The sequence below is a fragment of the Mobula birostris genome, chromosome 1, assembly GCF_030028105.1.
Source record: "Mobula birostris isolate sMobBir1 chromosome 1, sMobBir1.hap1, whole genome shotgun sequence".
In the NCBI taxonomy this organism is placed as follows: Eukaryota; Metazoa; Chordata; class Chondrichthyes; order Myliobatiformes; family Myliobatidae; genus Mobula; species Mobula birostris.
The window spans coordinates 42,221,714-42,245,068 of NC_092370.1; the positions used below are offsets into that span (position 1 = coordinate 42,221,714).

The 23,355-nt window shown below is 40.6% G+C and overlaps 2 protein-coding genes across 9 annotated transcripts in view; one reads left to right on the top strand and one right to left on the bottom strand.

Annotated features, from left to right (window-relative positions):
* unm_hu7910 (un-named hu7910) overlaps nt 1-23,355 on the top strand; it is a 203,341-nt gene that overhangs the window by 167,907 nt on the left and 12,079 nt on the right. For all 8 annotated transcript variants that reach the window (XM_072254504.1, XM_072254526.1, XM_072254509.1 and 5 more), the window contains 7 exons: nt 49-199; nt 1,746-1,882; nt 3,921-4,019; nt 6,741-6,830; nt 7,548-7,685; nt 9,167-9,302; nt 15,353-15,444. In XM_072254504.1, the coding sequence (XP_072110605.1) occupies nt 49-199; nt 1,746-1,882; nt 3,921-4,019; nt 6,741-6,830; nt 7,548-7,685; nt 9,167-9,302; nt 15,353-15,444 (843 nt within the window). The remainder of the gene's footprint in view (nt 1-48; nt 200-1,745; nt 1,883-3,920; nt 4,020-6,740; nt 6,831-7,547; nt 7,686-9,166; nt 9,303-15,352; nt 15,445-23,355) is intronic.
* LOC140195905 (clavesin-1-like) overlaps nt 10,837-23,355 on the bottom strand; it is an 88,444-nt gene continuing 75,925 nt past the window's right edge. The window contains exon 5 of the mRNA XM_072254576.1: nt 10,837-10,914. Within this exon, the coding sequence (XP_072110677.1) occupies nt 10,878-10,914 (37 nt within the window). The 3' untranslated portion in view covers nt 10,837-10,877. The remainder of the gene's footprint in view (nt 10,915-23,355) is intronic.

The window sequence follows — 23,355 nt, forward strand, 5'->3', positions numbered from 1 at the left end:
CAGTACTGAATTGTGTATATATTAATTGTTTCATGTGGTTTTATGTAGTCAGAAGATGATTTGGCAGAGAAGATGCGAAGCAATGAGATCCTTCAAAGAGCAATCAGTACCTATGGAGAAGTGGCTGATATGCCAAATCCAACTGCTGACCTGGTGAAATTGGCATTGAAGCGACAGGCAAACCGACAACAGTTCCTTGGTGAGGAATGTACCTAGTGTAGCTTACCTGATTATAGTAACTTGATCATACTGTATTATCTAGTTAAACCTTCATGCTTTCAAATTATGGGTTCGCTGATTATCTCTATCATAGATTAGTGCCATAGAGTAAGAAAAAGTGTCAAACACAAGAGAATATAAAATGAGCTGGTTGAAGGGCATGAATGGAACCAAAATGGAAATAGCACCCAGAACAAGCTAGTAGAACTTCCAGGGTAAATATGGAGTTGTATTGAGGGAAAGAGGTCATGTAGATTGCTTAGCTTAAGTAAGGAAATCTATAAATTCAGAAACTGCTGTTACTAGATATTGATTTTTGCAAATGCAGGATCATGTAAGGTCATGTAATTTGATGATGGAAGGAAAAAGGAATAACAATTCAGAGAAGCAATGGTATTAGATAAGAGAACCACAAGAGATGCAGATGGAGAGAAAAAAAATAAAAACGGCTGGAGAATTTAGTGGGTCGACCTGAATCATCAACCTTGCGGTGGAGAGATGGTTGATGATTCAGGTCGAGACCCAAATTATAGAGGGAAGAAGGTTAGTATGTTGTTGAGTGATAGGTGGAATAATTTGAGGACAGGTGTGATGAGCAGGTTGGTGTGGGGGAGGATGTGGTGGGGATAGAAGACAGTAACTGGTGGGTGGTCTGTAGAGAGAGGGAAGGAAAATAGCAGCTGCAGATGGTGGAATCTGATAAATAAGGAAGGTGATGTTCAACCACATAAATGGGGAATGATAGGCAGATGGAGCCAGCTGAGGAAGGGGTTAGGAAATACAGTAGGTAAAATTTGTGGATGATAGATCTCTCCATGTCAGTGTCCCCCATTTGTTTGATTGTTCATGACTCCATCCTCTGAATCTATCTATCTGTCTGTCTCTCTCTCTCTCTCTGTCTCGCTTCCACCCTTTTCTCTGTCTTCCCCCTTCCCCCTCTCTCCCCCTCCCTCTCCCCCCTCCCCTCTCTCCCCCTCCCCCTCTCCCCTCTCCCTCCGCTTCTCCCCTCTCTCTCCCCCTCTCTCTCCCCCTCTCCCCCTCTCCCCCCTCCTCTCTCCAATTAAGTCTCCAAATTTCTGCCTTTCCCAGCTGTCTGTCTCTGTATTACCCCTACTGGAAGAGTCTTATGGTCATGAAGTTGTAGAGTATGGAAACAGACCCCCTGTTCTACCATTTCAATGCTGACCTGTTTGTCTGTCTGCATTAGCCTATTTGCCCACATTAGGACCATATCCTTGTATGTCTTATATAAGTATCTATTTAAACACCTTTTAAAGGATGTAATTCCATCACCAGATGTCAACCTTTTATTTCAGAAATACCTGCTAAATTTATGTTCTTCAGCTACCCTGGAAGGATACCCTGGAAGGTTTGTGTCTTCAGATCCAGGAGAGAGAAGGGTGGTACTGTGTTAAATAGTTGCTTTAACTCTTGCCTGTGGTATTAATGAAGTTGTTTAAGGTGATCTGATGTGCACGTTGCTAACTTTTGTCATTTGTTATTCTATTGTGTATGCATATATACAGGTCACATTAAACGTTCTGTGATGACGCTTAAGAAGCTGGTATCTCTTTACCCAGATGATATCTCAATTAGAAATGAGCTTGGAGTAAGTTATCTATTATTGGGAGACAACAGTAATGCCAAGAAAGTGTATGAAGAGGTACGTCATAAAGAATTATTGTAGAAAGATGTCAGAATATCTTCAAAGCTTTACGTTTGAAAAGTGCATTTTTTTCCATGTTTGAAGTTCATATTCAAAGACAGCATCTTCTAGAGTTTATGTACTCCCAAATGCTTCATTTGGTTCATAAACCGCCAATCATAAAACTAAGCCATTTTGCCTATGAGTAAATAATGTTTAATTGTTTCTCTTTGCTAATCTTATCTGGCATATTAATACAAGTGCTGCATGCTGTGATTTGCAGTGGTGAAGTGTGTGTGGAAATATGCTGTGTATACATGGGTAGTGAGGAAAGGATAGGGTTAAGTTCAGCTGATTTCTGGATTGTTATTCACTGTTCATATTTACATATATAAGATGGCCGGTGGATAAGGTGCTAAAGGGTAATTGATACAGTGGTACTGTATCCCGCCTTTAGAAATGCAAGCTGTACAGATGAGGAAAAAACAAAGATTCCTTCGTACCATTGTAGAAACCCTAAATTCTGCAAAAATGAAACTGTGCTGTAAAATATTGCAATAGTTCTACAATGAAATATTGTTGCTGATTGAAACACATATTTTTCTTACCAAATTTTGTAAAGTGTGTTGAATTCAGTGGTGATGATCTATGCAATGTAACTAATTGCCTTGTGACCAACTCTGGAATGTATATATTATCGGGCTGTTTATTTGTGTATGCCTTAATTGAGAAAAACATGTAATATTAAGTCTGGTAAAGATACAGGCAGTGGATCATTATCACTTTATGAGCTTGTTGTGAAATTGTGCCATTGTCAATATATCTCATCATATCGTTGAACCTCATCTCCAAAAATATTCCCTTTTATGGAGCTGATCTTCAGAACTCGTGGATGATATTCAATCTATAATGGTTACACTTCAGATGCTGTAGCATGCAGACAAAGCTTGGGTTTGTACATGCTCAGAGGTTGGGCTTCAAGCAATCAACTGCACTTTCACTCAGGCGGTTAAGAAGTTGGTCCTTATATTCATTGTCCTCAGGATCAGTGTCCAGTAACAACTGCCCTCTCTACACCACAACATCTTCCAACAATAAAGACTCATGCAAATATCATGGATAAAGAGGTCCACCTCTCGTTTCTTGGGTAGTAACAGATATCGATGATGTAATTCACCACTGCACTATAACAGATATTAGGTATACATAAAATCTGGAACAGAACTCCGTGAGGCAGCACTGATCCCTGCCCATCTAAATGATAAGGACTACAAAACACAGTGAAAATAACACCAATGTGTCTTCAAAGTCTTTCAGTTCCATGGGAGGATAAATGAGCCAACGTCCTCTCTTCTCCAAGGCCAACATCTCTAGTATTGAAGTCCTAGTCACACCAGGCTATGTCGGAGAAGACACATAGTGCCAGACTTCCAAGTCAAACCCTCAGTTTTGAGCTGTGTTACGGCAAGAGATTACCAAGTGGACAAAGGAAAGGATTTAACGATGTACTCAAAGTATCATTGAATATCAGTGCAATAAACCCATTGATTCCTGGGAATCACTGACCCATGAATGTTCAAAGAAGAGAAGGAGCATTAAAGTATGGAACTAAAGACCTTGAAGACACACTGTTTAAGTGGTGGATGGAGTGTACCATCTCACAAACTTGTACACTCATCATCTACCACCTGCCCTATCTGAGGAAGAGGATGTAATTCCCACAGCAGCCTAAGGCTTTTTACAAATGTTTAATTTAACAATAAATATTGAAGTGTATTATTATTTTACTTACATAGAACAAGGCTATGAAGAGGTGTTGGCTCTTCCCTTCCCAAATGAAGAAAATTTTTACCAGATGCTTCTTCAAAAATATGTGGCTCTTTAATTTATTACTTGCTATCAGGCGCAAGGCCATTTATCTAGAGTGAATGGAGCAAAGTGATTGTGCAGATCAATTTGCTTAAATAAATGGTTCACTCTTATTTTTCCTTTTTAATCAACAAAGTGAAGAATTTCTGATGGTGAGTAAAGAAATAATAGCTGTGTGATGTTTCAGGTTTTGGCCATGGCTCCAAATGATGGATTTGCTAAAGTTCATTATGGATTCATCCTCAAAGCTGCGAATCAGATAGCTGAGAGCATTCCATATCTCAAGGTACACAACCCCCTTACGTTAACTCGTACAAGGTTGCATGTTATAGTAATTCAGAGTTCAGATATATAGTAATTCTGGATATTATAGCAATACAGAGTTAGCTGTGACAATATACAGTGGATTCTGGTTAATTGGCTCTCGTCAGGACCAGTACATTTTGGCCCGATTAAGTTGCTACCCCAGTTCGTCAAAGTTTCATGGAAACAGTTTAAAAAGGATAAACCACCCTTTAACTGAGTAACAAGTTATATATTTAAATGAAATACGGAACAAGTTAGAACTCTGCCAGCATTACCACAATACTATTAAACTATGTGATAGTTTCTGATTGTTATCAATAGAAGAATTAATCCAGTGTATGCTGCCATGTTCTTTTGATTGACTGTAAATGAACAAGATCAGTGCAGATAATGGACTACCTTCATTGCCTCCCTGCATGAAGTAGTGTCAAAAATCACTGCTTTTAACTTGGCATCAGTCGACCTAAATTAATAATGTAACACAAGCATACACAACTGATGCTATTTAAAAACTGTTCATTTTAAGCACGGTATGGTGTCTAACGGCCACACAAGTGACACGACTGACGCTGGTTAGAAACTGTTGCATCCATCTAAACATTCAAGATGATTGTCGATAACTTCAAAATTTTTGTAGGACCGAACTTGTTGAGGTTGTGAATTCATTTCATTTTCTCTCCTGCCTGTTGCTGGCATCTCCATGCCTGAATATTTGAAACCACAGTGAGCTAAAACAATTCTGAATAGTTGAGACCATAAGATATGGAAGCAGAATTAAGCCATTCAGCCCATCGAGTCTGCTCTGCTATTCCTTCATGGCTGATCCCGGATCCCACTCAACCCCATACACCTGCCTTCTTACCATAACCTTTGATCAACGATCAACTTCCACCTTAAATATACACATGGATTTGGCCTTCTGTGCATTGTGGCAAAGCATTCCACAGACTTACTACACTCTGGCTAAAAAAAATTCCTCCTTACTTCCATGCTAAAATGTCGCCCCTCAAGTTTGAGGCTGTGCCCTCTAGTTCTGAATACTCTCAACACAGGAAACATCTTCTCCATATCCACCCTATTTAGTCCTTTCAACATTCAGTAGGCTTCAATGAGATCCCCACACATTCTTCTAAATTCCAGTGAGTACAGCTGCCAAACGCTCCTGTTAATGTGTTCATTCCTGGAATCATCCTCGTGAACCTAAGAAACTAGAAGGGTAAAGAGACACTGATAGGAGTTATATACAGACCTAGTCTCACTGCTTATTTCTCACAAATATCAGTGACAGAAATCACTGCTTTTTGAACACAAGCACGCACACCTGACTCTATTTAAAACCTTGTTCGCTCTAAGTATGGTGTAGTGTCTTAATGACAACCATGACTGATGCTAGTTAGAAATTGTTCGGCAACAGTGCCCTGTCCCAATTAAGCAACATAGTGTCCCAGTTAAACAAAGGAAATTCTGTCTATTTTCTTGATAAGTTTTTCTTCTTTATGAGTGGTTCCCAAATAAGCAACTGTCCCAATTAACAGATGGCCCATTTAACTGGAATCCACTGTATTTCAAAACTGTCTCATGTTGGATGAGTACATTACAGTAGATCATACTGGCAACCAAATTGTATGATATTAATTTGCAGTGGTATGCCAGCATTAATCTCAATGTCAACCCCTGCTTTTCATTCCTTTGACTTGTTTGAATGCTTGGGTTTCAAGTTTTGAAGATCCGAAGGTCCAGTTCAACTGACTTTTTTTAAGCAACTGTTGTAAAAAAAAAAATTTCATTCCATAAAAGCTGTCTGTCTTATGTCTTAAGTCATACTGAGTCAGTTGCTGTTTTCACAGGCTTTTGTGGAATATTTGAAAAATCCTGCATTCCATTCAATCCACTTTCATGTTTTTGTTGATGGCCGTAAGGAAAAGCCTTTTAGCCTTTAGTCAGGTGCCAGTTAGATAAATAGGTTTGATTCTGATCAGTGTGGACTCTGTGAGAAAATAGGTAACAGGGAAGTACGTAGGGGACTGGGATTGTTCTGAGGGACAGCATGGATTGAATGGGCTGAATGCCCTCCACCTACATCATAAAGCAATACAAAATTAGGTTGAATACAAACAGGGTTGCTCTGGATTACACATGCAGGAGGAACTCAGTGGATCAAGCAGTACATGCGGGGAGAGGAATTGTTGATGTCTCAGGATAAACCCTGCATGAGGACCTGTTGGATTTCGACTTGAAATGTTGACAATCCCTTTCCTGTCCAACCCACTGAGTTCCTCCAGCGTCTGCAGTCTCTTGTGTCTCGATTAGACTAAGTTGAGTTAAAATTGAAGGAAGTATTTAGATGGGGTGCTCTGTCATTTGGAGTGTTTTATTACCACTTTATTACAGGGAAAATGCAATTCAATCCCTGTGTGAAGCTGTTGTATTAAATCTAGAATAAGACTTAATTCTCATGTCATGAATTATTGTAAAACCACAATCTCTCTCAACCTTGGCAGTAAGTAGTTTATATGACTGGCTGACATGAGTTTGAGTAGTTTCGCATGTTTGGAAGTGATTAATTCAGGAAACGCAAAGTTTACAATAAAATTAGTGTAAAGTCTAATGTATATCATCTGTGTATTGTGGAATGTGTTTCTTGCTTAGAGATCATGTAATATAAGCAGATTTTAAGGAAAAATATATATAATTTCTGCAGGAAGGATTATTGTCTGGAGACCCAGGCACTGATGATGGACGCTTTTACTTCCACTTGGGAGATGCATTACAGAGAGTGGGCGATCAAGAGGTGAGTATATAGGCAAGCCACCATTTTATATTAATAGATTAATAGAATTTATTCATTTAAGACTTATTTCAAAGATGCATTTATGTCAAAGTAACATCTCATAAATACTGAGTTAGCAATAGAAATTCTGCATAGTAATTTTGTTGTAAGAGACTTTGACATAAAATAATTAATTGGTTTTTCAATTACAGTATTCTCACCTTCCACGTACAGTTAAAGCTCACCCAAATATATCTCTAAATTAGATTTTCTAATATCAGCACTTTCTGCCTTGTCCTTTGATGTACTTCCTTTTTTTGCTTTTTTTGGCCTCTCTTCCGTCTGTAATGGTGTAATGTCTGATACTCTAAAAAAAAATCTGACTTTCAACCAGTTTGTTTAGAGGAAGAACTTAATGAATGCTAATTGATTACTTTTCTCCAGATAATAAAACTAATGTAATACAGCAATTGGAAAAGTCACTTTCTTATGCTTTTAATAGAGCAAATTCACTTTAAAATCATGTTATGATGATTGTTAATTTGTCTTGCAAAGTGGTTGAATCTAGTATAACTGGTAAAATAAAGGAACATTAAAAATATGAAATGTAAAATATAAGAATTTAATGTAGCATTTCCTTTAGCACAATCAATGCAGTTATGAAATGAGTTAGCAGTCAATGAGAGCAAATCATAGTATGATTTACAGAGTAGTTTTACTAGTTCATTTTATCTACAGGCACACAAGTGGTATGAACTGGGACACAAAAGGGGACACTTTGCATCAGTGTGGCAGCGTTCACTGTACAATGTGAATGGACTTAAGGCTCAGCCTTGGTGGACAGCTAAGGAAACAGGATATACTGAACTGGTGAAGGTATGTGTTAATCAAGTCTGACATAATATGTCAAGCCAACTTTGTATTCATCTCTTCATTTCTCTCATATCATGGGGTTGAACTGGGGTATTATATCAATTGTGCTGTGGAGATCCCTGGACATGGTGCAGAAATTTTGATACAGGAATAGACACTTTCTGCATTACTATCTATTCAATTAACTAATAAGGAAACTTATTTATTTAAGTGACATTAATTATTCTATGTTGATAGTCATTGACTGTAGTCATGAATCCATGTAAACAGTAACTGGCTGTGGAGTGCCCTGAAAGTCCTGAAATTGTAGAATGTCAGAATCAGAATCAGAATCCTTTATTATCGTGGACACGTATGTGGACACATTCAGGGAATTTGATGCCGGTTTCCCTGAGCTCTCGCTGTACAGAATCAAAAAGCAGACAAAACAATAGTGCAAATAATCGTGGACTATATACAATGAGGTATACTTTTGTATGTACAGGTGGACTTGTTTTATAATAGACTAAAATTCAAGTGTTCATAAGACTGATGGCATACGGAAAGAAACTGTTCTTGTACCTATTTGTCCTGGCCTACAGTGATCTAAAGCGCCTACCAGAAGGAAGGAGTTGGAATAGGTGATGTCCAGGGTGTGATGGGTCTACAATGATGCTGCTTGCTCGCTTCCTGACTCTAGATGCATATAAGTCCTGAATGTGGCATAAAAGTGCATTTTTTTTTAAATAGCAGTGTATTTCCAACTAACTTGTTTATAAAACATTGAACATAGAATAGTACAGCACAGTACAGGCCCTTCGCCCCACAGTGTTGTGCTGACCCTCAAACCCTGCCTCCCATAAACCCCCCACATTAAATTCCTCCATGTACCTGTCTAGTAGTCTCTTAAATTTCACTAGTGTATCTGCCTCCGCCACTGACTCAGGCAGTGTATTCCACACACCAACCACTCTCTGAGTAAAAAGCCTTCCTCTAATATCCCCCTTGAACTTCCCTCCCCTTACCTTAAAGCCATGTCCTCTTGTACTGAGCAGTGGTGCCCTGGGGAAGAGGCGCTGGCTATCTACTCTATCTATTCCTCTTAATATCTTGTATACCTTTATCATGTCTCCTCTCATCCTCCTTCTCTCCAAAGAGTAAAGCCCTAGCTCCCTTAATCTCTGATCATAATGCATAGTGTCTCTAAACCAGGCAGCATCTTGGTAAATCTCCTCTGTACCCTTTCCAATGCTTCCACATCCTTCCTATAGTGAGGTGACCAGTCTCTAAGAATTTGCACACAAGTGACATTGCATGAAGATTATTAAGACTATTCTTTCTCTTGTTAGATCGAAATGTTGCACTGATTATTCTAGATGAATGATGTGGACTATTTATTTGAGACAACTGAAAGTTCTGGTCTTTGTTTTTCTGCTGAGAAAATGTTGTAATAGTCCATGATGGTGTTTAGTTGTGAGATCATAAATAGTATTTACTTTTTGTAGACCCTGGAGAGAAATTGGAAGTTAATCCGTGAAGAGGGTCTGACTGTAATGGATAAACAAAGAGGACTTTTCTTACCTGAAGATGAAAACTTAAGGGAAAAAGGCGACTGGGGCCAGTTTACAATTTGGCAGCAAGGTAATGTCTAATTGTGAGGATAACACCACATCATTTGTGTGATATTACAATATATTGATCATATTAAAATGTGTAAAGCCAACTTCTCCAATTAAATGAAACGATAATAAGGCCAGTTAATCAGTGCAAAAATTGATTAACGCTACTGCAGTAACCAGTTTGTTGACTTGAACATACAAGTTTTCAATAGACAATAAATGGAACTATGGACAAAATTTTCCTCTGGTATTTTTCTCTGTTATATAATAGTGCATCTCCTGTCTCGGCTTTGTTTTTTATTGATTTGTCTATTAAATGTTTTACTTTTTGTAATCCTTAATCACATAAATTCATAGTTCCTTCTTGCCTTCCTAATATTTTAACCCTTTCTAATTCCTTAATATTCTTAATGGTACTTGTCATCATTGTGCTTAGTATATGTGTTTACTGATCCAAGGAATTCCCATGAGTGTTTTCTTGATTCTTTCCTGTTATTGAAATATTCTTAGTTTCACTCTGTTGAGCAGTGTTTCAAATGTGTCCTATTGTTGCTCCACATCATTCTTTACCAGTTTTGCTGGCCGTTTTACATGCCCAACTTTACTCAGACCTCCCAGGGAGTGCTTTTCCCCAGTCTATTGATCTGTTTTTTTTTTATCATACTTTGTTTTCTCTGCTATCATTTGAATTATTGTTTGCCAGATGTCCCTCTATCATTCTTCTTATCTGCTCTGGTCCACTGACTATTGTCAGATTCAGTAACAAATCCTTCCTTTCAAGGTCTTTTGCATTCTGGGTTATAAAGAAACTCTGTAAACATTGTAGGAAATCCATTCCCTTACCCTCTTTACTTATCCACCTCTTTTGATTTTGTGTCACAATATGGTGGCCCTGCATTGAAGTATACTACTTTGCAAAACATTTCCATTCTGTCCTCATGGGTGACTTGAAGCTTCCAGTTGCCTGTAACTTTAATTCTTCATCCCACTCTCATTCAGATCTCTCTCTCTCTCTTAGGCCTCTTACTCTGTCCAATGAAGTCCAGTGCATCCTTGGTAAACAACATCTCATTTTCAGACTCACAACCCTCAGGACTTAACCTTGAATGCAACAGCTTCGGGTAACCAGCCCTTCCATTTTCCATCAGAATTGTCCAGCTATGATTAAGTATCAAGTTGAAAGTTTAAAACTCTTTCTTTCTCCATAGATGCTGTTGACCAACTGAGTATTTCCAGCATTCTGTCTTTCCAGATTTCCAGTATCGGTAGTATTCTGCTTCTCCAGTTTTATGCTTCCAGCACTGTTTTATTTTTTTCACTCTGTTTTCATCCACCTCCTTCTCTTTACGAGGCCTCCAGGTAAATCTCCTTAGTTTCATCACGCTCCATCGGCCATCACCAACATCTTCATGTCATTCAGTCTCGCCCTGAATGTCTCATAAGACATTCAGTTTGTTATGTCTGTGATTCTCCCCTTCTCCGCAAGTTAACGAATGATTCATTTCTAGCTTTGCTTTGATGAAAAGTCCGTGAGAGTTTCTCACTCGAGGGATGCTGTTGGATCTGCTGTTTATTTCCAGGATTCACTCTTTCTATCCTACCTTTTCTGTCCAGTTAACATTGTGGTACATGTTCTGTCAAAAAAAAATCAACGTATTGTTAGAATTACAAATCTAAAATGTGTTCTTTAAATGTTCACAGTTTTGAAGTTATTTTGTAATTTACATAAGTACGGATTATAGTGGGGAACATAGCTTTCAGTTGATTTTGTGGGTAAAATTAACTGCCCAATGAAGCAGTGGAGGCTACCTCAGTAAATATATTTAAGACAAGGTTGGATAGATTTTTGCCTAGTAGGGGAATTAAGGATGATGGGGAAAAGGCAGGTAGGTGGAGATGCGTTCATGGCCAGATCAGCCATGATCTTATTGAATGGTGGAGCAGGCTCGACGGGCCAGATGGCCGACTCCTGCTCCTATTTCTTACGTTCTTGTATTATGTAAAATAATGTAAAAAAAAAGCTGCATTACCATTCAGTATCCCTAACTAAAAAAATAAAAATAATAAAACACAAACACAAGGAATTCTGCAGATGCTGGAAATTCAAGCAACACACATCAAAGTTGCTGGTGAACGCAGCAGGCCAGGCAGCAACTCTAGGAAGAGGTACAGTCGACATTTCGGGCCGAGACCCTTCGTCAGGACTAACTGAAAGAAGAGCTAGTAAGAGTTTTGAAAGGGGGAGAGGGAGATCCAAAATGATAGAAGAAGACAGAAGGGGAGGGATGGAGCCAACAGCTGGACAGGTGATTGGCAAAGAGGATATGAGAGGATCATGGGACAGGAGGCCCAGGGAGAAGGAAAAGAGGGAGGGGGGGGGAAACCCAGAGGATGGGCAAGTGGTATAGTGAGAGGGACAGAGGGAGAAAAAGGAGAGAGAGAGAAAGAATGTGTGTATATAAATAAATAACGGATGGGGTACGGGGGGAGGTGGGGCATTAGCGGAAGTTTGAGAAGTCAATGTTCATGCCATCGGGTTGGAGGCCTGATGGATCTTCAGAGCTGGTGACACCCAGGAACCTGAAACTTCTCACCCTTTCCACTTCTGATTCTTCGATGAGGACTTGTGTGTGTTCTCTGAAGTTCCCCTCCCTGAAGTCTGCAATCAAACCCCTGGTCTTACTGACTTTGAGTACAAGGTTGTTGTTGTGACACCATTCAACCAGCTGATCTATCTCACTTCAATACGCTTCCTTGTCACCATCTGAAATTCTGCCAACAATAATTGTGCCACCAACAAATTTAATGATGGTGTTTGATCTGTACCTAGCCACACAGTTGTTGGTGTAGAGAGAGCAGAGCAATGGGTTAAGCACACATCCTTGAGGTGTTCCAGTGTTGATTATCAGCAAGGAGGTGATGTTATTTCTGATCTACACTGGCTGTGGTCTCTCAGTGAGGAAGTCAAGGATCCAGTTGCAGAGGGATATACAGAGGTCCAGTTTTTGGAGTGTGTTGATTACTTTATTATGAACACTAAGCATTATCAATAATAGCAGCATGACATAGTTACTGCTATTGTCCAAGTGATCCAAGTGAACTGGAGAGCCGAGAGCCAGTGAGATTGCATCTGCTGTCGTCCTGTTGTCCGTAAAGGAGATTGTTTGAAGCCATAAAATCAATTGATTTATCCTCCTCATCCTTAACTCAGTTAATTTAAGCCCTGGATGAAAAAATTTAGAATGACCTGAAACCTGAGGGGTACAGGCACAGCAGATTCTAGGGTGCATGTGTATGATTTATTGTAAGTAATAGAGCAGGTTGGGAAAACGTTATAGAGTGATAAGAGTGCAAAAGCAAAAAAGTTGCAGTGAACACTTATAATGCCCTCATTCAGCCACACAGTATTACGTCCAATTATGAGTACAACACCTCAGGAAGGTGTCATTATACAGGTTCAGCTAAAATTGCCTAAATTGGTTGCAATGATTAGGGACTTTAGTGATGTGGATAGACTGGAGAATTGGGTGTTTCTTTTGGAACAAAGAAAAGGGCTTCTGGTGGAGTGTCTATAAGGATGGAATATGGGCGGCGGAGTGGAGATATGTCTCTACCAAGGTGCTCCTTCCCTTTGCTAGCCTGCAGGTGACAATTGGGTAAGGTGTAGCACCTGCTTAGCCCCCTGATCAGGGTCATGTGAAGCCATGGGAGCAGGTGGTGGATGGTCGTATGAGTAGTTGCTGCATATCACAAATCCTGGTTATGTGACCACTGACACCAGGCAGACAATCTCTGAAGATTGATAATGGCTGGGGTCACCTGTCTTGTAAAGACACAGGCCAGAAGAAGGCAATGGCAAACCACTTCTGCAGAAAAATTTGCCAAAGTTTTTCTTACAACATGGCACATAAAGATGATAATAAATGAGTAGGCAATGTAAATCTGTTCTGATTGGAGATAATATAAGTAGTTAGCGTAAGAATGTGAGGAAAACTTTAAGTCATGAGTGGGTAGTGTTTGAACTGCACTGCCAGGGGCACTGTTACAGCGGAATCAGATAGGAGCTGGATGACTGTCCGAAAGAAAGAATTAGCATGGCTATGGCAGGAGGAATAGGGAGCTGATTCGTCTAATGTAGAGCTAGTGAGGGATGCACTGTGCTAAAAGGCCCCTTTCCTGCTGTAACCGTTCTGTGAAAATAGCTTCTTCTACTCTTGATATGTCAGTATGTTTATACTGAAACAAACAGGAAAAGATCACAACCTGGTGTGGGAACAACAAGTTTGCAAAGATGTCATCTGAAACTTTGACAGTCTTCTATAGATGCCCAATGGAGAGTTTACTGACCAGTTGCATGACGGTCCGGTAAGGAAACACCAATGTCCTTAAATGGAAAGTGTATAAAAAACAGTGGAGACAGCTCAGTCCATCACAGGTTAAGCTCTCCTCACCACCGAGCATACGTACAAGGAGTGCTGTCACAGAAAAGCAGCATCAATCACCAAGGAATCCCGCCATGCAGTTTGTGCTCTCCTCTTGCTGCATTTTATGCAGCTTTACACAGTTTGTCTCATTTTGCATATTGGCAGCTTGTCAGTCTTTGTGTGTAGTTTTTCATTGGTTCTGTTGTATTTCTTTGTTCTACTGTGAATGCCCACAAGAAAAGGAATCTAAGATGTATGGTGACTTACTCTATAGATACTTTGATGATAAGTTTACTTTGCACTTTTCGACCTTCACTAATCTGACTACCTGTAATCCGGTTCCTTCTATAATCCGGCACTGATTTCAAATTTCCCAGGCTACCGTACCAATCTGCTGCACATTGTTTTGGTTGCACTAGATCTGTTCACATGTCGGCGCGCTCTCGTAAACACGGACAGGTGATTCCTGCTTGTTTTCCTGCATTTATTAATATCATTGGCTTTTTTTTAGCCCCAATTATGGCCCCACTGAGTGAAGGAAATGCACCTCATGCTGTGAAGTGAAAACACCGCATATTATCCATTAAAGATAAGGTTGAACTCTTGAAAAAGCTGGACAGTAGTGTATTGGTGAAAAGCTTGTGCGGGTGTTACAATATTGGCTCTTCCACAGTGCACGATATAAAGAAACAGAAAGAAAAACTGCTACATTTTTTTGCTGATAGTGGCTCAAAGAAACAGATGTGTGTAAGAAAAACAATGAAAGACGGAAGAAGTTCAGAACTAGATAAAGTGCTGATAACGTGGTTTAATCTTTGTGTAAGTGAAAGTGTTGAACCACAGTATCTGGAGATATGGTGAAGGAACAAGCAAAAGTGCTTCATGAAGGACTAGGACTAGATTATGAGTGTGACTATAGTGAAGGCTGGCTTCATCAGTTCAAGCAGCTTCATGGCTTACAGTTCCATGCAGTGTGTGGTGAAAAACGTTCAGCAGACAAGGAAGCAGCAGCAGAGTTTGTTGAAAAACCAGTTCCTGATGCTTCACTCATTTTTCAAGATGAAGATGTTGGTGATCCTGACAACCCCACACTTGCATACATGTAACTTTGCCTGAAGGTATATTAAGCGTCTCACTTTAGAAGCGGAAGTGCTCAACTTTTCTGTATAAGTTAATTCCTGTACATTTACCTGTACCCTTTATTTTATCTGTGCCTGTACAGTTATTAAAATTTCACTTGCTACTCATTAAATATTTACGTTTCATTATTACCTAACTTGTACTGATTTACATGATATTTTAAAGGTATGATGAGGCGGTTAGCTATTGCTTAATGTGATCCTTCTGTAATTCGGCATTTGCACTGATCAGAAACTCCTCAGGTCCCAATGGTGCCGGATTATAGAGGGTCGACCTGTAAAATGAGCTCTGTGCAGGTGTGCGTGAAAACAAATAGTATTTGTGAAAAAGCAGTAAGTGCTGGATAGCCATTTTTATGTGTTTATAATAGTTTTTCCTGATGTATAATTTCCATTGTGGTTTGACCTAAAAATATGATTTAAAATTTATCTTGCATTAATTATGACTTATACCAATTATTGTAATGTGTATACTGCCTAATTATGTATGTTTTACTTTTCCATCCTAGGTCGTAGGATTGAGAATTCCTGTAAACAGGTTCCAAAAACATGTGCCTTGCTGGAGAGATTTCCTGAGACAACAGGGTGTAAAAGAGGACAGGTATGTAAAAATTTATTGTGGAAATAATATATACATTCAGTGTACAATGCTGTATGAATTGCTGTGGAAGGCATCAAACATAACTCTTCAATTATTTTATTCCAAATAAATTTTGATATGATTCAAATATGAATTTTAGGTTGCAATTCACATAGGTGTACAAGACCAGCCGTAGCTTTCAGAAATCATGTTTACTGCACTGTTCTTCCATATCAATTAAACTGCCATTCACTGTAGAAACAAATCATTAAGATCCTAACTGAATCTTGACACATATGACATTAGTAATTACCTTGATCTCCAGAGTGCATCAGCCTGTAGTTGTAAACTGAAATGAGAGACAGAAGCAGCGTAGTTTTTCAGTAACTCAATCTGCAGAGGCCCCACAGAAATACAAAATTAGGATGTATCAATTAGAATGCTGTGTTTTCCGTGAAGGATGAGTCTAGTCTTATGGTCTTCAGTTTAACACACGATGTTAACTACTTGTAATAGAAGTAAATTTTAATATGCTGAATTTAATATTCTCAAATGAAATTACATTTCATATGTACTATCATCTTTCATTGTGCATCAGGATGTGAACTCTGATTTTTTTGTATTGCTCGGTTACTGGGAGGGCTTGAAACTGGTTCCACACCAAAATACCCCCTTTGATATTTCGTAACATCAACCATTTACGATTGGCAAGTCTCACTTAGTAGTTTTATTCTTGTGCATCCAGCATTAATTTTGATGCTTGCTTCAGCATATTTTTGTGGCTTGAATCTTAAAGTAAAAACAGTTATGCTAATCATGAACTTAGTCAGATAGCATTTATACATTTGACAATCAAATGCAAAAATCAGGTACTTGTTGTCCTTTCCTCCTCATTGTGACTTTCTTCCACTTCACTTCATGAGTTGTTAGCTGGCTGAGGCCACCCTGAGATTTGCACTCTGCCATTGGTGGGCCTCGGAGGTGCTTGATAGGGTGAGTGAACAAGGAATTTGGGAGCTGCTTTGCTTCTCGAAACCCATTTATCTTGGGTTTCTATCTACACCTATCAGATGAACTGTAGGTTCTCAGTGCCACTGGAATTCTCCTTCTCCATTTAGAGTGAGCAGGAGCCATGGTTTCCCATACGTTGGTTAGGGCAGTATACTTCTGCATGGACATTTGAGAATCATTCCTTCAGTCCACTTGGTAATTTCTATGCATATTGATGCTTGGAATAAAGGTTGTTAAAGCATGTGAATAACATGGGGTACCCAACAGATGATATTTGATTAATCATCAAACAATAATATAGATGATATTTGATTAATCACCAGACTACTAAACTTGTGCCTTTGTACATCTCTCTGCAATTCGATCCTTAATTTCCTTATTGGGAGACCACAATCAATATGGATCAGTGATACAATTTCCTTGCTGACAGTCAACACAGGCACACGGCAAGGATGTGTGCTTGGGTCACTGCTGCATACCCTCTACACTCATGACTGTGTGGCTCAGCACAGCTCAAATCCCATTTATAAATTCACAGATGGCACCACTGTTCTTGGTAAAATCTCAGATGGCAACAAGAAGGCATACAGGAATGAAAAACATTAGCTGGTTGAGTGGTGTTGCAACAATTCAGTCAACTAGTGTTACACGCGATGTCAATAAGACCAAAGGATTGATTGTGGACTTCAGGATGGGAAGTTGAAAGGACATGTATCAGTCCTGATTGAGCTAGTGCTGAAAAGAGTGGGCAGCCTTAAGTTCCTGGGTGTCAATATCTCTGAGGATCTGGCCTGGGCCCAACACATTGTTACGATCACGAAGGAGACATGCCAGTGCCTCTACTTCATTGGGGTGTTAGGAAATTTGCAATGTCACCAAAGTCTCTTGCAAATTTCTATAGATGTACAGCAGTGGGCATGCTAATTGGTTGCATCACAGCTTAGTATGAAGCTTCCAATGCGCAAGATCACAAGAGGCTGAATATGTTTGTAGACTCAGTTTGCTCCTCCACAGCCACAACCTTCCCTACCTTCAAAGATATCTTCAACAAGTGGTACCTCAAAAATTTGGCATTCATCATTCAAGACCCTCACCATCCAGGAAATGGCCACTTCATGTTACCACCATCAAGGAGGAGGTACAGTAGCATGAAGACCCATATCTCTTAGGATCTAATTTGGACGTAACATATTGATGTAGGTATAAAGAAGGCAAGACAGCAGCTCTATTTCATTAGGAATTTGAGGAGATTTAGTTTGTCAACTAAAACACTCAAAAACTTCTACAAATGTGTCAAGAAAAGCATTCTGACTGGTTGGATCACCATCTGGTATGGGGAGGGGGTGCTACTGCACAGGATCAAAATAAGTTGCAGAAATTTATTACATTAGTCAACTCTATCATGGGAACCAGCCTCCGCAGTATCCAAGGCATTTTCAAGGGGTGGTGCCTTAGGAAGGCAGCGTCCATCATTAAGGATCCCCACCACCCAGGACATGTCCTCTTCACACGTTTACCAGAGGAAGGAGGTACAAAAGCCTGAAGGCGTACACTCAGCAATTCAGGAACAACTTCTTCCCCTCTGTCATCTGATTTCTAAATGGACATTGACCCCATAAATACTACCTCACTACTTTTTTATTTCTGTTATTTTGCACACTTATTTTAACTTAACTATCTAATAGACATACTTAATGCAATCCAGTTTTTTCTCTATATTTGTGTATCATGTATTTCCATCAGACCATAAGACACAGGAGCAGAATTAGGCCATTTGGCCCATCGAGTCTGCTCTGCCATTCAATCATGGCTAATCCTTGTTTCCCCTCCTCAGCCCCACTCCCCAGCCTTCTCCCTGTAACCTTTGATGCTGTGTCCAGTCAAGAATCTATCAAGCTCTGCCTTAAATATACCTAACGACCTAGCCTACACAGCTGCCCGTGTAATAAATATCACAAGTTCACCAGCTACTGGCTAAAAAAATTTCTCCGCATCTCTGTTTTAAGTAAATGCCTCCTGAGGATGTGCCCTCTTGTCCTAGACTCCCCCACCACAGGAAACATCCTTTCCACATCTACACTGTCTAGGCCTTTCAATATTCGAAAGATTTCAATGAGATACCCCTTCATCCTTCTAAATTCCAGTGAGTATAGACCCAGAGCCATCAAACGTTCCGCGTATGATAATCCTTTCATTCCCGAAATCATCCTTGTGAACCTCCTCTGAACCCTCTCCAATGCCAGCATTTTCTTAGATGAGGAGCCTAAAACTGTTCACGATACTCAAGGTGAGGCCTCACCAGTGCCTTATGGAGCCTCTGCTCTTGTATTCTCTTGAAATGAATGCTAATATTGCATTGGCCTTCCTCACCACCGACTGGACCTGAAAGTTAACCTTTATCATGTTCTGCACAAGGACTCGCAAGCCCCTTTGCATCTCAGATCTTTGGATTTTCTCCCCATTTAGAAAATAGTCTGCACATTTATTTCTACTACCAAAGTGCATGACCATGCATTTTCCAACTCTACCTATCCCTCCACCAATCTTCATATCACCTGAAAACTTGGCAACATAACCATCTATTTCATCATCCTGCTGAAGGGTTTCGGCCCATAACGTCATTGTTCTCTTTTCCATAGATGTTCTCTGGCCTGCTGAGTTCCTTCAGCATTTTGTGCATGTTGTTTGGATTTCCAGCATCTGTAGCTTTTCTCTTGTTTGTGAAGGAGGAGGTGAATGGGCAGGTGTAGCTGTTTGGCTACTTGCAGCAGTAAGTGCCAGGAGGCAGATTAGTAGAGAGAAACAAATGGACAAGGGAACCATGGAGGGAGCGATCCCTGCAGAAAGCAGAGGTGGTAGGGGAAGTAAGGATATGTTTGGTGCTCGTGTTCCTTTGGAGATGGTGGAAGTTGCAGAGGATCATGTGCTGGATACGTAGCCTCATAGGGTGGTAGGTAAAGACAAGATGAACCCTATCACTGTTAAGGCAGCGGGAATTTAGGGTGAATGCAGATGTTCAGGAAACGGAGGAGATGTGGTGAGGGCAGCATCAATGGTGGAGGACGGGAAACCCTGTTCTTTGAAGAAGGAGAACTTCTCTGATGTCCTGCAAAGGAAAGTCGCATTCTGGGAACAGATGTGGCAGAGGCAAAGGTATTGAGAAAAGGGAATAGCATTTTTACAGGAGACAGGGTGGGAAGAGGTATAGTCAAATTAACTGTGGGAATCAGTAGGTAGGATATTGGCCAACAGTTTGTCTCCAAAGATGGAGATAGAGAGATCGAGAAAGGGACAGGAGGTGTCAGAAATGGACCAAGTGAATTTTAAGGGCAGGGTGGAAGTTAGAGGCAAAATTGATGAAATTGATGAGTTCAGCATGAGTGCATGATGCAGCATCCACGCGTTTCACATCAGACTATGATAATAAACTTGATTCAGTTTCTGATGGCAATGTCCATGTGGTTATTTGTTTAGACGATGACAGAATACACTAATACCACAGCCTGGATCAGGCATGTTGCCTTGATACCTTGAGCTCATCTCTGATGAAACAGTGTGCTTTCTCTTCCCTACTTGCCAATCATTTCTTGCTAGAGAAATGCATTTTTTCCCAACTTAGACAGTTAAATCACCTGGGAGGATCCTATTATCTACCTCTACAATTTAGGCAAAACTTTATTCAAATGTGCCTGGGCTTCAGTAGAAGCTTTCCAAGAAGTATAAGAAGTGTTTCCAAGTGTTTAAAATAAAACTCTAAAATTGACTTGCAAATAGTAAAATCAAATAATAAAGACCCATGGTTTAATTAGCCCTCTTGTCTATGAATGGAAGTCTTATCAAAAAACACTAGGCCAGCATTCCAAATGCAGTTTGTCTGAATTCTAGACTAATTAGAAGTCTTGTCTTTTACATAAAACATCTGCTTTATCAAAAAGATGTTGAAGTTCGGCAGTAAGGAAAGTGAATGCTATGTTGGCATTCATTTCAAGAGGAATAGTGTATAAGAGTAAGGAGGTGTTGATGAGGCTCTATGGGGCATTAGTGAGACCTCGTTTGGAATACTGTGTGAAGTTTTGGGCCCCCTATCTTAGAAAGGATGTACTGATGTTGGAGCAAGTTCAGAGATTTACGAGAATGATTCCTGGAATGCAGGGGCTAACATATGAGGAACGTTTGTCAGCTCTTGGACTGTATTCATTAGAGTATAGAAGAATGAGAGGGGATCTCATAGAAACATTTCAAATGTTGAAAGGGTTGGACAGAGTAGATGTGGAAAGGTTGTTTCCCTTGGTGGGTGAGTCCAGGACAAGAGGCCATAGTCTTAGAATTAGAGGGTACCCAGTTAAAACAGAGATGAGGAGAAATTTTCTTAGCCAGAGGGTCGTGGATTTGTGGAATTCGTTGCCACATACAGCTGTGGAGGCCCGATCATTGAGGGTGTTTAAGGAGGAGATTGACAGGTATCTAATTAGTCAGGGTATCAAGGGATATGGGAAAAAGCCGGAAATTGGAACTAGATGGGTGAATAGTTTAGCTCATGGAGGAGCTGCGGAGCAGACTTGATGGGCCGAATGGCCTACTTCTGCTCCTTTGTCTTGTGATCTTGTGATCTTTCAGGGCTGGTGATCTGAACACTAACAGGTACTGGTTACGTGTTGGATTGTATGAGTAGGATAACGAGATGATCACTTATCCCACAATGGCAGATGGTGAGATCCCAGATTTTGGCAAATGATTCATTTACCAACACCTTTGTAAACTTTGTAAGTGGCTTTTCCACTGTTTACAAAGCCTATATCAGGAGCATGATGAAATACTGGTTGGCCAGTGATGGCCAGAAAATTAGTAAATTAAACAGCAATTGCACACCAGCTACTACACGGGCTTGGTGGATTTATATCTTAGTGCAGTGGTAAGCAAACCAAAGGTAATTGGAAGATGAGGCTTATCTGATAGATTGATAGATAGATACTTTATTGATCCCAAAGGAAATTACAGTAACATTCAAAGGGCACAGATATACAAATATACAAATATTAGAAAAGAAGTAGATAGAATAAAAAATAAACTGCCTCTAACAGTCTAACAGTAGGGGTCGTCACTTCCCCGGCTGTAGGTTGACATAGAGCCTAATCGCCGAAGGTAAGAATGATACCTAACATAGTGGGCTTTGGAGCAGTGCAGTTTTCTCACTCTTTTACTAAAAGTGCACCTCTGTCCAGCCAAGGTGGCATGCAGAGGTGAGAAACATTGTCCAGAATTGCCAGGATTTTCCATAGGGTCCTTTGTTCTACCACAGACTCCAGTGTGTCCAGTATAACATAGCCTGTCTTTCTAATCAGTTTATTGAGCCTGTTGGCATCACCTGTGTTGATGCCATTGCCCCAGCACACCACCGCATAGAAGATTGTACTGGCAACAACGGACTGGTAGAACATGTGAAGGAGAGGCCTGCATACTCCAAAGGACCTCAAACTCCTCAGGAAGTACAGGCAACTCTGGCCCTTCTTGTACACAGCTTCTGTGTTGGTGCTCCACTCAAATCTGTCATCCAGGTGCACCCCCAGGTACTTGTAGGTCCTCACCATCAAGTAGCAGGGTAGGCTTAGTCTTCCTAAAGTCCATCACCATTTCCTTTGTCTTTCTGATGTTGTGCTGTACATGATTCAGCTTATACCATTCGACAAAGTCTTCCAGCAGAGCCCTGTATTCATCCTCCCAACCTCCTTTTTACACCCAACTATTACTAAGTCATCAGAAGATTTCTGCAGATGACATGACTCGGTGATGTATCTAAAGTCCAAGGTATACAGGGTAAGCAGGAAGCCAATACAATCCCCTGTGCTGCTTATGGCCATGTCTGTCATACTGCCAGTCAGGTAGTCCATTATCAAGGATACGATGGAAGTGCCAACCTGCAATGAATGAAGCTTTTCTCCCAGCAACGAGAGCTGTATGTTATTGAAGGCACTTAAGAAATCAAAAAACATGATCCTCACAGTGTTTTCCTGCTTATCCAAATGGGAGTAGGTTCTGTTCAGATGACAGCATCGTTGATGCCAGTGTGCTCCTGGTAGGGAAACTGCAGGGGATTGAGGGCTGATCTGGCCAGGGGTCGGAGGTGAGCCAGGACCAACCTCTCTTGGGTCTTCATGAAGTGTGAGGTCAGGATACTGGACGGTGGTCATTCAAGTCTTTCAGTTGGCCCTTCTTGGATACTCCCACATATGATGTTTTCCACACAGTCGGGACACTCTCCAGGCCGAGACTCAGATTGAGCCTGCACTGGAGAACTCCGCACAGCTGCTCAGCACACTCCTTCAGGACCTTGCGGTTCACAACATCCAGTGCCAATGCTGTGCCATGTCTGAGTTTCCTCAGAGCACTTCTCACCTGCTCAGGAGTGAAGGCGACTCCATGATGACTGGGAAGTTGGTGGAAGGTGGGGGCTGGGGGAGGTGAAGATCAAGACGATAGTTGGTATGTGGAGTTCTGGATGGTAGGTGCATGGCTAGGAGGAGATGTAGACAGTGGTAACCTGTGTTGTTCATCCACGTGTTGAACTGGAGGGGGGAGGAGGGGAGGTGTTGGTGTTGAGGGAGCATTGGGTGCCTTGGCACCTGGAGCTGGTGCGCTGAGAGGGTTATGAACAGGAGAGCAATTGTCAAACCTATTGAAGAACTTGTTTAACTCATTAGCCATTCACAGCTGCATTCTGAGGCGCTACAGCTAGGCCGATTTAAGCCAGTGATGTTCTTCGTGTCTCTCCACACTTATTGGGTGCTGCTCTGCCCAAGCTTGTTCCCCAGCTCTCTCCTGATTTCCTCTTTAGCCACCTTGATCTTCTCCTTTACCTCCCTCTGCACATATTTCAATTCCTTGCTGTCTCCTGATCGAAAGGCTCTCTACTTGTGGTTGAGA